A 13812-nucleotide genomic window follows, 5' to 3' on the forward strand; every position below is an offset into this window, starting at 1 on the left:
TCTCAATCCCTCATTCTTCGTTTTTAGTCTTTTTTGTGAGATAGGGTGCATGCATGGTGTTGGGTAAGTTCGTATAGTGCACCTCCGTGACGGGATTGGGGGATGGTGCTGTGGACATCCGGACCGACGTCGGTCTCGGCAATCGATAGTCCGGATTACTTGGTGTTGTGCGTAATCTCAACCGTCCAACTGTCTCTGCAATCCTGACCATTTACTGTCGAAATGGACGGTTCAGATGTGCACAACACCATTCCCCAGTCTTCGTGCCGAGGGCACGCACATTAGTTGAAGTAACATGTTTTTTTACATCGCAAGTGATCAACTATCGCTAATCCAAAATATTTGTAGTCGAAAAGTGAAAATTTTGAAACATACGAATCTCGAGATGTGTTCTTATTGACTGATTGCATTCTATTATTGACCAATCGTATATTCTTATTTGGGGTTACGATTGGTCAATAATAGAATAACTGTATTTTATTTTTGCGTACAATGCAACTCCATATTTTCTTTTAACTATTTATGTTCTCTGTGAAAATTTGTCAAAGAGTCTCAAATTTGAACTTTTCAAATGGCAATCCGCTACTAAGCCCTTGAGCGTATGCATGGCTATTATGAAAGCTTTTTTTTTTTTTTTGGTTTATGGCTAACATATGTTCTTAAATGGATTATTTCAATGAATTGAAAAAAATTAATTGAACTTGTTTGGTTCGTGCCAATTTTTCAAAAGAAAAATAGCCCCGGAATACACGACTTTATTCCAAAAAATACACGTTTTATAAAAACAACAAAAATGGAACGGAGCTAGTAGTACTCCTATTTTTGTTTTCTCCAAACATATTAAAAACACACACTCACACATTCCTATTATGCATGTTTGGAAATGTAATATTCAATATTGCAGTATGCTTCTTATAAAGTTTTTTTTTTTCAGGTGCAAAATTTAACTATCAGCCCGCTGTGCCAGCAACAAGTCGTCACCGCAGTGAATGGTACTCTTCCCGGCCCAATTATAGAAGTTCATGAGGGTGACAGACTGATTGTTCATGTCTTCAATAAATCTCCCTACAACCTTACCATTCATTGGTATGTACTATTACAAGTCTACCACTATATGCCACTATACAACCTTTTTTTGAATTACTTATTTGACCGCCCTTAACTGTAAATACTTTAGCATATCTTCTATTTCCAGCTCGTATTTGAATATTTATAGTCAACTGGCTCTTTGAATATTTTTCTTAGGCACAAACACGCTAGTAAATTATTTAGCAATATGTTATGATTTTCCAACCACTTTACGATAAGGATATTTAGAGTTAGTTTGGACTAATCTTTACACTGATTTTTTTGACTCGTTTCGAAAATAGAAATCAAAAAAGTAAAGAATTGATCGAAATTGAAAAAAGTCAAAATTACTCTAAAACTCTACCAGTACTTTTGAATTATAATTTTACTGCGGTAAACTTGTTCAACCTTCCGATCATAGTTTTATACTTTGTTGATTCCTATTCATATCTCTCCAAGTTGATTAGGTAAAGGAAAAATATTTGGTGCAAAACCGACAAAAACTTAGAAAAGAAAAAGAAGAGCGAAGAGTCAATTTAGGCCTTATTTGGCTTTAAAAGTGGAGCAATAACTTTTTTGTCTTTATTCAAAAAAAATTGAATTTGTTAGTTTTGCGTCAAACTTTTGTGATTTATTGATTCGTCTCGGCGAGAAGAATCGGAAAAGTAAAAATTTTTGATCGAAACTCATAATTTTTTCTCAAAAAGACAAGAATAAGTAAAAAAAAATTGACTTATTGATTTCTTTTTGTCTTTATTTAAAAAATTATGAGTTTCGATCAAATTTTTTTTACTTTTCCGATTCATCTCGTCAAGACGAATAAATAAATTACAAAAGTTTGACGCAAAATAAACAAATGCAAATTTTTTTTGAATAAGGACAAAAAAAAAAAAAGTCACTCAATTCTTTTTAATCCAAACCCACCCTTAGTCCAAACTGGGGGATGGTGCTGTGCATGGTGCAATCAATGGTCTGGATATGCATAGGCACCATCCCCCAATCCATTTAGTCCCAAACCAAACATAACGGCCATCAAGTGCACGAGTTTTTTCTGTTAACTATTATTACCTTAAGTACATTTCTGAGTCCTAAAACTTACAGCTTTGCTCCATTTTAGATCTAAACTTCCTTTGCGCTATAAACCCTTGTAGGACAATGCCATTGATCGAACGACCATGAATTAGTCCAGGCGCGTGTAAGCTGGCCTAAACAATCCGACTTAGCAAAAGAAAAAATTACTTACAATTTCTAGGAAAGAAAAAAGTTTCATGAGCTGGCGAGTCTGCTTCTCTGCTGCTATATATGCTGTTTGATGAAGATCTTATTCGGTTTAGGCTGTTTTGGCCTGCACTTATCTCTTCTCTTTTTAGTATTATTATATATACTTTGCCGATAAAAGAAATCAAATTAATGTTTATTGAAATTTCCTTAATTATCAGTCTTTCATTCAATGTCCAGACTCCAAAGGTCGTTCAATGGCATTAACCTATTAACAAGTTCAATGTCATGACATTCATGCAGGCACGGAATTTTCCAGCTACGAAGTGGATGGTCCGATGGGCCTGTTTATGTGACACAGTGCCCGATACGTCCTGGAAATAACTACACGTACAACTTCACCATCACCGAACAAGAAGGGACCCTCTGGTGGCATGCTCATGTCCAAACGCTCCGAGAAACTGTATATGGGGCGCTAATCATCCGCCCGAGAAAGGGTCACTCGTACCCATTCCCAAAACCCCACAGAGAATTCCCAATTCTTTTGGGTACATTCCAAACCCTTCTAATGCTTGCATATTTTTATCAAATGCTTTATTTACAGTCGTGATAGTTGATACATAATAATCAACTAGTCTATTAAGCAATACTAATTGATGTAACTCATGTTTAGAATAGAATAGAAGAATGAGATGCTTATATTTATTTCTATAGATTCGAATACTGCAATCGTTCAATGTACGTGGGACCATAGTTCACTTGAACTGGATGATTCCAAACATATCGATCCGATCCGTGCATGTAGCATTGCTCTTTCCATGTAATCTTTATTTCTATAGGATCAAAATTAACTAGCCCCCTATTAACTGTATAAATTGTTTTTACCTCAAATAAATACCTTATGATTGCAAGAAAATAGTTGAAAACTTAACTGAAAGATCCATTAAATTGCGATTGCAGGAGAGTGGTGGAATGCTAATATTATTGACGTCGAGAATCAAGCACTAGCCGTCGGGGGTGCGCCTAACAATTCCAATGCTTTCACCATCAACGGTCGGCCTGGTGATTTGTATAATTGCTCAGATGGTGAGTCATATTTTTGAAAAATGATTTATAAACAGAATTTTTTCCCTCAATGATATGGTAAAAGTGTTATAGTAATCTGTAAAAAAAACCTACTAATCAAAGTTGGGAATTAAAATGCTTTAGTATACTCTTCTAGCTAGCTAGCTAGCTAAACAAGAACCCCTCATCACATTTTATACTCAAGTTGTGATTTTTCTCTGCTTATATAGGAACACATAAGATCAAGGTTGTACAAGGAAAAACATATCTCCTGCGTATCATCAATGCTGCACTCAATACCCAACTCTTCTTCAAGATAGCCAACCACACAATGAAAGTCGTCGCCGTCGATGCCAGTTACACCAATCCAATGGTCACCGACGTCATCGTCATAGCTCCCGGCCAGACCGTCGATGCACTGCTCACTGCCGACCAACCGATAGCCTCCTATTACATGGCGGCACATCCCTACGCCAGCGCTGCCGGTGTGCCGTTCGATAACACAACCACCACCGGAATCATTACGTATGAAAATGCCATATCGTCGACCCCACTGATGCCGACCCTGCCCGCCAACAACGACACTCCGACGGCCTTCAAATTCTATTCCAACCTGACGAGCCTTGTGAATGGTCCTTTCTGGGCTCCGGTCCCGCTCAAAATCGACAAGCACATGTTTGTGACGGAAGGCTTGGGCCTTGTCCCTTGTGGAGCGAACCAGACTTGTGAGGGCCCTTTAGGTCTCATATTTGCTGCGAGCATGAACAACGCATCTTTCGTGCTCCCTACCAAGTTATCTATGTTACAAGCATTTTTCTCTAATAATGCTACCGGGATATACACCACCGATTTTCCTAAAAATCCGCCGTTGGTGTTTAACTACACGGATTCAAGCAACGCGTTCAACACATCGCTCGTGATCACGTCGAAGTCAACAAAGGTTACGAAATTGAAGTATAATTCTACGGTTCAGATTGTGTTCCAGAACACGGCATTGGTGGGGATAGAGAACCACCCGATACATTTGCACGGGTTTAACTTTTATGTCTTGGCCCAAGGGTTTGGCAATTACGATGCTGTAAATGGGCCAAAAAAGTTCAATCTCGTCAATCCACAAAAACGCAATACGATCGGAGTGCCTGTTGGAGGTTGGGCCGTCATTAGATTTACAGCAAATAATCCAGGTACGATTTCGATATTAGATTTTCAGACGTCCACTTTAGTTTCCATAACCTGCTTGTTTACTCTTTTCTCGAACAATAAATGAATATTTATTCATAGGGTTTGATTATTTGATTTGATGACAAATGCAGGTGTCTGGTTTATGCATTGTCACTTGGATGCACACTTAGCGGTGGGCTTGGGGACTGCTTTTGTTGTTGAGAACGGGCCCACGGCATGTACTTCTTTGCCTCCTCCACCACCTGATCTACCCCATTGTTAAGATCTTCATTGTGTACTATATATCAGCTGTTGTTTTTGTCGTCTTTTCCTACGATTGCTATATATATATATGATTGCTAATAAGTTCATTTAATTTAATTTTAATTGTATTCTTCCTATTGGTTGGTACAGCAACCTTGGAGTTCATATATTTATGTTCTTTTGAATTTGATGATGTTATAAGTCCACATTCCTTGGGGAAAATTAATATTTATGAATTTTTAGATCCTCAACTGTTGGCAGGTGAAATTAATTACCCAATTTTATATCTTGTGCTTCACATTCTATATTTCATCCTGTGACTAAATGATTTACGCAACTCAAACTAATGTTGGATGCTTATGCTAAAAAGTTGTTGATTGCTGATTGGCATATATCAAATCCTTTTTTTTTTGGTTATGCATGCTTGAGTGTTTTTTTTTTTTGAGAATTTTTTGTTCGAGACTTTGGTTTTGGTGGTTGCTTTAAGCTGAGTTTTTTTGGGTCAACAAGTAAGAATATAGTAATGAAAGATCGGTGGCTAATACACTACGGAGTCTGTTACAAATATCTTTGACAAAATCAAACCAAACATCTAACTAACGAAAAATGGGAAAAACACATATAAAGTAGTTGATGTCTTTCACCCCAATTTAGATTTACACCTGATGCACATTCTGGCGAAAATTCATATCTATAATTAGCAATTTCAAAAGAGAGAAAGTGCTAGCCGATGACAAAAGACAATAATGGACCCAGAGACCTTTGCTCCTCCAATTCCACTTGAACCAGTTGATTCCTGAGGTCATCTTCATCATTGTCATAGTAATGGACTCCCAGGCTGTTGCTTACCTCCACTGCATCTTTAAGTTCATTGATGATGGTTGACTTCCTCGTAATATCTTTCTGTGTTTACCAAGGCATTATGGTTACTGCACCCGGAGATCGAAAGATAGGATCCTCTAATCTGTCCTCAAGATTGACACCAGTTCAAGTTTTCTTCAATAAATTTGTTGCTGACAAATTAAACAAATTAAAAAGAAGATCGAAGATATAATGACACCAGTTTCACATAGTTCTAGCAAATCTTATAATCTCTTCGTCCATTTTTAAATGTCAAACTTCGTAATTCCAACTTATTAAGGAGACATCACATTACATATTTCACATCAATTTTTACCTCCAATTTTCATACTTATCCTCTATAGAGAGATTATCATTACATTTTTACTTATTAATTTTTCAAAATGGAATCTACTTTTAGCGGCAAAATGGAAAATATACCAACTGTTACCAACTAATTTTACAAAGTAGACACTTATTAAGAAACAACCAAAATAAAATAATGGACTCTAAAAAAATGGGCGGAGGGAGTATAAAACTTCTCCTTTTTATTCTAGCTTCCCTCTGAAACAGATGTAGGCCCATGAACTGAAGTTTCGTAGGTATCTTGGACTGGCCCAACAAACAAAAGTCCATCCTCATTTGGATCAATGAATTAAGTTATGCTAGCCCACTACCACCTCCTCATTAATTTGAGCCACCGGTTCAATATTGTAAAATTCAAAATTCATTATTGACTCTCCAACTACTTCCAAAGCACCCTCTCTAGTGGTATCTTCCACATGCCTACGGTTATAAAAGAAATACAACTCTAGAAAATCGACAAAAGGGCTGTTTTGCTTATCAAAAAACCAAATGGGCTATTGATTTTGTCGGACCGCTTTAATTTTCATCATCTTTTCTAAAATCAATTGGTGTTAGTTAGGAAGGGCTTCTTAAGGGTGTTCCGCTTTTTGAAAAAAGTAATTTTTAGAAAAAGAAGGTAATTTCAAGCTCAAAAATTATGTGTTTACGCAAATAATTTTCCTACCAATATAGATTTTGTTTGATAGATCTCATTGAGATCTTTTAAAAGGTGCAAAAAAAATTAAAAAAATATTTCTCATTTTCATTATATTTGAGCTCGAAATTACCTTCTTTTTCTAAAAGTTCCTTTTTCTGGAAACCGGAACACCCAATCTTTTATGGCATCCGACATTGCATCCGCAAGTCTGTTTTTGGAGTGGTCGAAGGGAGTGACATTGTGTAACAAAATCCATGGAGTGCCCAACAGATTTCCTTATTTCCATAGAAAAATACGCAATATGTATAGAAAAAGGAAATTAGCAGAGGGGTATTAAAATCACAAGTATGCATGTTATGATTTTTTTAAACGAAATAAGTAAAAAAATCGAGAGAAGATGCAAGAGAATAAGAAACTACTAAAAAAGACAAGACAAGGAAGATGGAGGATAGTTGAAATTTCACTACTGATTAATTTGAGAGACCTCTGACACCATCAAATACGATAGCAAGGAGACAACTTTAGTGCATCTGCTTTTTAATAGTTTTTTGAACATTTGTATTGTATATCATAGATGTGTTCGATAAAGTCAAACTTCAACAATTATATATGTAACCAAGAAGACTTATATACAACATTTTTTTTTATCAGCAAAAAGTTTATTAATCTCCGAATTCGAAAATTACAAAGATTAAAAGGACAGAGACACAAGAAAATTAAAATTACTTGTTCTCCATAGGTACCTGCGACCTAAACGATGGTCAAAGACCAACAAAACCCAAAACACCTCAAATCCGAAAAACAAACCCTAATTGTCGCGTAACACCGCGAATGATTGAATATGAAACGCTCCGCCGCCGCCGCCGCGAGGATGGCCGTGAGCTCGCCGTATGTCGCCGGTCCCAAAAACCAATCCGAGAGACATTAGCCACAAGCACCTCGCAACCCAACTTCCGAACAGCCTAGCTCCCCTCACCTCCACTAGCCAAGCCCCTCCGCTGTGAAACCAACTGAAACTGCTGCCGCCCTACACTCTGATCACCGACCTGCCTCCGGTCACAACATATGGCAAACACCACCGCCATGGACTGCCACCAGAAACTCCACAACCGCCATACTCCTTTCATTCGAAGACCACAGAAAACTCCACCACTGCCAGATCCATCATTGCTCGCATCCGAAAATCCATCCAAAGATCAAAACCTACAAAACAAAACTCTAATCTATGCACAACCTACACCACCCAGATCGTCGCTAAACCCCAACTCCTCGACATCTGCAACATTAACCCATTCAAAATCCAAACATCCATCTCAGCCCAGCACCAGAACACCCACAACCAGGGCCGGCTCTGAGATTTTAGGGGCCTAAGACGGACGTAGATAATGAGGCCCTTAATAAAATTTACGACAATAAAATAACAAGTAGTTAAATGATTTTTTCAAAGCCAAATGCATGTATTCGACTAGGAAAAAACCCATACAAATACTAATTTCTGATCCTGTTTTCTCTTCTTTGATCTCTAATTCATTTTCTTCCATTTTATTGTGTGTTTAGGAGATTAGAGCTGTTAATGGTAGAATATGCACAAAACTTATATAGGAACCCACCACATGGAATCATTTTCTAAAGGGCTCTATATGAAGATAACTGCCCGTGATCCGCATTTTCTTTTTCCTTTTTTGTTTCCTTTGATTGAGCAAGTTAGGTTGGGCCCAACTATTGGGCCTGTGTCTCTTAAGTGTAAAATAGGTGGTTTGGGTATTAAAATGGGCCTCTAATGCTGCTATACCCAAAAAGATTGGACATATATAATGGGTACCTAAAATAATAGGAGGCCCTAATTTTTACACATTCTTGAGGGGCTTAAGGCGCCGGCCTCTTAGGCCTTAGCCCAGAGCCGGCACTGCCCACAACCCACCTCCATCAGCAGCCACCAAAGCCGAAACAGAACCAAAGCTTGGTGACGGCGATGCACGCTCGCACCCAACCACCAAACAACCAATGATCGGATCACTGGACTGAGAGAAGATGTCGAAGAAGAGGGAAAATCGCAGATCGAGATCTCCACCACTGTTAGGCCCACCTGAGTTCACTTAGAAGTCGAAATCGGTTGGAGAAGCTCACGGCACCGCCAACAACACCTACCCAATAGGAAACCAAAAACCCTAAGAAGGCAGTCCAATGGGCGCTCGGCGACGGGAAAGAGGCGAGACCGGCGAGAGAGAGAGAGACGGCAACATGGTCGCAAGATACCGCAAAGAAGAGGGGAAGAAAAGAAAAGAGAAAAGAGAAAAGAGAGGGGGAAAAGAGAGCAAGGGAAGAGGATGCCTGGGGGGGAGGAGGGAAGTGGCGCCTCCCCCAAGCCAGAAACTCTAATCGGTTGGGGTAGTGGCTCTTCGGTTCTATCGAGAGAGAGAGAGAGAGAGAGAGAGAGAGAGAGAGAGAGAGAGAGAGAGAGAATTTGAGGGGTAAATTGAGTTCCAACAATATTCCAATGAAAAATACAATAGTTCTATTTTTTATTCTTGGTTGGTAAGGGTAATACAATGCTAAAAAGCTATAAAAATGCCTTATAATCTAACATATATAAATATGTACTTTGTAGATGGTTTTCGTATCTTAGTATTTGCATTGTATCATTTCAGTATCCTGTATAAATATCCATACATATATGTAAATATACATTCTAATACATATACACACACAAGGAAGTCTGCTCTGAATCAACCAATTGGAGCCTTACAAAACCAAAAAGAAAATATTCCTTTAGTGTTTTCAACGTTGCCCATTACTCAACCGACGACAAAACTCATTACTCAACCCGTTGCCCGTTTAGTGTTTTTAACGTCGGTAAGGTCTTCGGTTTCCTTTGTCTCTCTCCATCTCCTCCTTTTGTTTTTCAACCTCCTATTCTGTTTCTCAGTGATATTCCTCTTCACAAGTCCATTTTCCGTTTTGGTTTCACAATCTGTTTTTGCATATCCCTATTTTCTTCCGTTTGGTTTTCTGTTGGGTAACTAGATTTTGCCTAACGGCATGGAGTTAATGCGGTTGGGGGAGGCAGATTGGCGTGGCTCCTGCCGTGTTTTGCGTTGTTGGATGCCATGGTTATTGCCTAACGGCTACGATGTGCATCCGCGGCAGTGGGGGGGTTTTGTCGTCGGTTCGTATCTCCATAGGTTTGCTGGTGGTGGTGTTTGGAGGTGGCATTCCGATGGTGGTAGGCTGTGGCTGTCTGATATTGGTGGCTATCGGTGGTGGCTGAATATCTCTGATCGGCAGTGTAGGTTTTGGGCTTTCATGGGTTGGGTTCTTTTGTGCGTGCTTTGTATTGTAAGATCTGGGCTTTTTAGGCCTTCAGGGTTTGTTGAGCTGTTTATTGTATATTTGGGCATTTTAGGCCTTTAAGTGTTTGGGCTTTGTCCCAATGACTGTATTTTTTAACTTTTTGTTGGATTTCTTTTTCCCCTTTCCTTAATAAAATGTTTCTTTTGCCAATCAAAAAAAGAAAAACCCCCCACAAAGAAGAGGGGTAGAAAGAAAAGAAAAAAGAGAGAGGGGAAGAGAGAGCAAGGGAAGAGGACGCTCAGGGGGAGGAGGGAAGCGACGCCTCCCCCCCCAAGCCAGAAACCCTAATCGGTTGGGGCAGTGGCTCTGAGAGAGAGAGAGAGAGAGAGAGAGAGAGAGAGAGAGAGAGAGAGAGAGAGAGAGAGAGAGAGAGAGAGAGAGAGAGAGAGAGAGAGAGAGAGAATATGGACTTTGAGGGGTAAATTGAGTTCCAACGATATTGCAAAACGAAAAATACAATAGTTCTATTTTTCATTCTTAGTTGTTAAGGGTAATAAAATGCTAAAAAGCTATAAAAATGCCTTATAATCTAAAACACACACATATATATATATATATATATATATATATATATATATATATTATGTACTTTGTAAATGTTTTTTGTATCTTTGTATTTGCATCGTATCATATCAGTAGCCATACATATACGTAAATATACATTCTAATATTATATATACACACAGACAATAAAGTCTGCTCTGAATCAACCAACGGAGCTTTACAAAATCACAAACCAAACGCTAATTCCAAATAGGTGAGCCACTTCTTGATCTCCAGCCACAATCACTAGACTTTAGCAAAAGTTCACCATCCACATCGATCATTCCATATGGAGACCCAAACTCATTACTCAACCCATTGCCCATTTATTGTTCCCCAATCACCCAGCAACAATCGATTTTGTATATATGACGAAGGGGAGCACATTTGGGACACTGGTTGCAACAACCCGGTGATTTTGGTGCGAAGACATGGATGCGTTGACATTTGGATTTTGGAAAGAGAGAGAGATGCTAATACTATGTGAGAGCAATGATGTACTTTTAGTTTTTCTGCTTCCCCTGCCAAGGGACAAAACACTGACAACGGAGGTAAGTGTAATTTTCAGAAGGTGAGGGAGGTATTGTGTTGAAGACAAACCAGAGGGAGGCATGTGGGATTCACCCAAAAAGAAAAACCTTACCATCAAACAAATCAATAAGACTACCTGTGGTTATCAATTAACAAATCACTCCCTGCGGTTATACAGATGTGCTGAAAAATTCCTAATCCTTTGCCAGATCTGGTCCCCTCAAAAACAATATTATTTGGAATGAAGAGAGATTTGAGAAAGGAGAACCATTTCAAAAGTAAACTTTCAACAAAATTATGTGCACGCACAAGAAACTGGTCCAAATTTTTAAATGCAATACTCTAATACTAGTAGGAAATCATACGGTGAAACATTCTAGCCAGGATGGGGACCTTGTAGTGAGCAAAGTCACTAAAAGGGTTGCAGTGAGCAATTCAGCAGTCTATCTCAACAATTAACGGTCTGGATTTAAAACAAACTCATTCAGGGAAGAGTTCTCTTCTGTGAAGAGTTTTTTATTTTTATTTTAATCCGAAGCCGTTAAAAACACTTTTAGACGGTTAGAATTCGCTCACTGCAACCCTGTAGTGATTTCGCTAATTGCAGGGTCCCCGGATCCTTGTAGCTAGATTGGTCAATCATTGACTTTAATTAGCGTATTTAGGAAGAAATATAGAGTATCCTGTACGAAACACAATCCCAAAATGCAGGGCAAAAACTTTAGGCTTTTTCTTGATAGTTTACAACCTCTATCTGATCTATATATATAAACACCTCTCTTGCTTTGATTTTGGCCTACAACATTGTTTGATTTCCCATGTATATATACATGGGACACCCAATGCTGTTGTTGTTGGCATTTGCTTTGGCCCTTTCAGCTTATTGTTCTTCAGTGGCCTCTGCCGAAATCGTCGAGCATTGCTTTCATGTAAATCCAATCACTTTTGGTTTTATTTCTTTGTAATTTCTCATTCCCTCTCATTCTTCTTTTATTTATTTATTTTGAGATAGAAAAATATTTCAAATTATTGAATGCAAATTATTTGAAGACATGAATATTTGGAAACCGACGATCCATGTATTCCCGGAACAACTATATTTATTTCTGCAGACAATGCAATTAACGGATGCTGTTTTCTTATATTTATTTCTACACTATGTTTCTTATACAATGATTTTTTTTAGGTGGAAAATCTAACTATCACCCGACTATGCAAAGAACAAGTCATCATCGCTGTGAATGGAGGCCTTCCCGGCCCAACCCTAGAGGTTCATGAGGGTGACACACTGATCGTTCATGTTTTCAATGAATCTCCCTACAACCTCTCCATTCATTGGTAAGTATCATGAGTCTACAACTAGATATAGGACAACCACATTTTTGAATTATTTACGCCGTTGACTATAATTAATTTATATTATAGTCAACTGGCTCTTTGAATATCTATCTTTTCTTTTACACGTAATGCATGATGTAATGCATGATGTCCTAGGTCAGCTTGTGCGCACTTTAGACTAAACCTTACAGCTCCTCCCACATTTGTTTCACGCGCTTACACATATAGTAGTATTTAGATATATATACGTTTTTTTTTTCAATTACTGCGGTAAGTGATAGTAATTGGACTCTATTAGTGTAAAATAATCTTTTACTCCCTCCGTTCCAAAAAAAGAGTCCATCATGAAAAGTCGTGTCATTTTTCAAATAAAAAAATCAACTACTTCCGTGTATAATTTTTTGAATTTTTTCGCATCGAGATCTTTAATACGGTACGAAAAAATTCAAAAAATTATACACGAAAGTAGTTGATTTTTTTATTTGAAAAATGGTAAGAGAGAGAGAGTGTGAAACTCTTTTTTTTGGAACAGAGGGAGTAATAAGAACTGGGGCCGGTTGGCATTTGCCACAACACCCTCTGCAGAGGCAGCCCAAGTCTTAGGCCATTAATGTTGAGGCGTGCGCGCGCGTACACACATTCACATTAAGAGATCACCTATTTCACTTACAAGCAATGTGAGACTATAATATTTCCTTAACATCTGCTCTCACAAACAACTGCATTTGAGGTAAGTCACTTGCAACCTCTTTTTTAGTCTATCAATGCGCATCCGTTTTACTGGTCTGTCATCATAGTGTGTAGATTATAAATTTTTAAAATGTGGGGGTAAAATGAGCCATGCTCGGTACTAGGAGGAAATCTTATTTCTAACATGTACATAACCAATTGACTATGAGTAGAATGAGTAGAAAGTTTCCAACATTATACCATGTGATCACTCATTTCACTCTCAAGTAATGTGAGATTATATTTCGTTAACATGGGAATAAGATCAAATTTTAGCCCGCACGCGCGAGCACACGCATATATACACACACACATACAGTCAGTCTCAAATGAGGTGATCCGCATTTTAGTTAAAATGCGGACCTCCTCATTTTCTGATCGAATTTCAATGATCCGAGCCGCTTAATGTCTTCAAAATGTGATTTTAAGTGTACATGTGAGAAATCGGCAAAAAAAATGACGGGAAATGGCTTCATCCGAGCAGTTTTTGTTTGAACCGTTTGATAAAAAATAAACAAAAACTGTTCTGAACACATTGAGCGGCTCGGATCATCGAAATTCAATCGGGAAAGAGAGATCCGCATTTTATTAAAATGAGATGGTCCTTACGGGAGACGGACTCTGTGTATGTGTGTGTGTGTGTATATAAATATATACGAAATGGTTCCGGGGACACCCAAAAAAACACCCCATAGCTCCCG

General features: G+C 38.3%; 2 protein-coding genes across 4 annotated transcripts in view; both read left to right on the forward strand.

Moving 5' to 3' along the window:
* LOC131326586 (laccase-7-like) overlaps nucleotides 1-5027 on the forward strand; it is a 35179-nt gene extending 30152 nt beyond the window's left edge. For both annotated transcript variants that reach the window (XM_058359419.1, XM_058359418.1), the window contains 5 exons: nucleotides 935-1086; nucleotides 2590-2834; nucleotides 3247-3372; nucleotides 3582-4535; nucleotides 4665-5027. In XM_058359419.1, the coding sequence (XP_058215402.1) occupies nucleotides 935-1086; nucleotides 2590-2834; nucleotides 3247-3372; nucleotides 3582-4535; nucleotides 4665-4795 (1608 nt within the window). In that variant the 3' untranslated portion in view covers nucleotides 4796-5027. The remainder of the gene's footprint in view (nucleotides 1-934; nucleotides 1087-2589; nucleotides 2835-3246; nucleotides 3373-3581; nucleotides 4536-4664) is intronic.
* The window catches only part of LOC131326583 (laccase-7-like), a 49185-nt gene that overhangs the window by 30189 nt on the left and 5184 nt on the right, over nucleotides 1-13812 (forward strand). Inside the window, exons 1-2 of one of the 2 annotated variants that reach the window (XM_058359415.1) lie at nucleotides 11864-11973; nucleotides 12231-12382. The exons of the other annotated variant lie outside the window; for it this stretch is intronic. Coding sequence (XP_058215398.1) covers nucleotides 11875-11973; nucleotides 12231-12382 — 251 coding nt within the window. The 5' untranslated portion in view covers nucleotides 11864-11874. Of the gene's footprint in view, nucleotides 1-11863; nucleotides 11974-12230; nucleotides 12383-13812 lie in introns of those variants that run through there. 2 annotated transcript variants of the gene reach the window in all.

This window comes from Rhododendron vialii, chromosome 5a (assembly GCF_030253575.1).
Source record: "Rhododendron vialii isolate Sample 1 chromosome 5a, ASM3025357v1".
NCBI classification, from domain to species: Eukaryota; Viridiplantae; Streptophyta; class Magnoliopsida; order Ericales; family Ericaceae; genus Rhododendron; species Rhododendron vialii.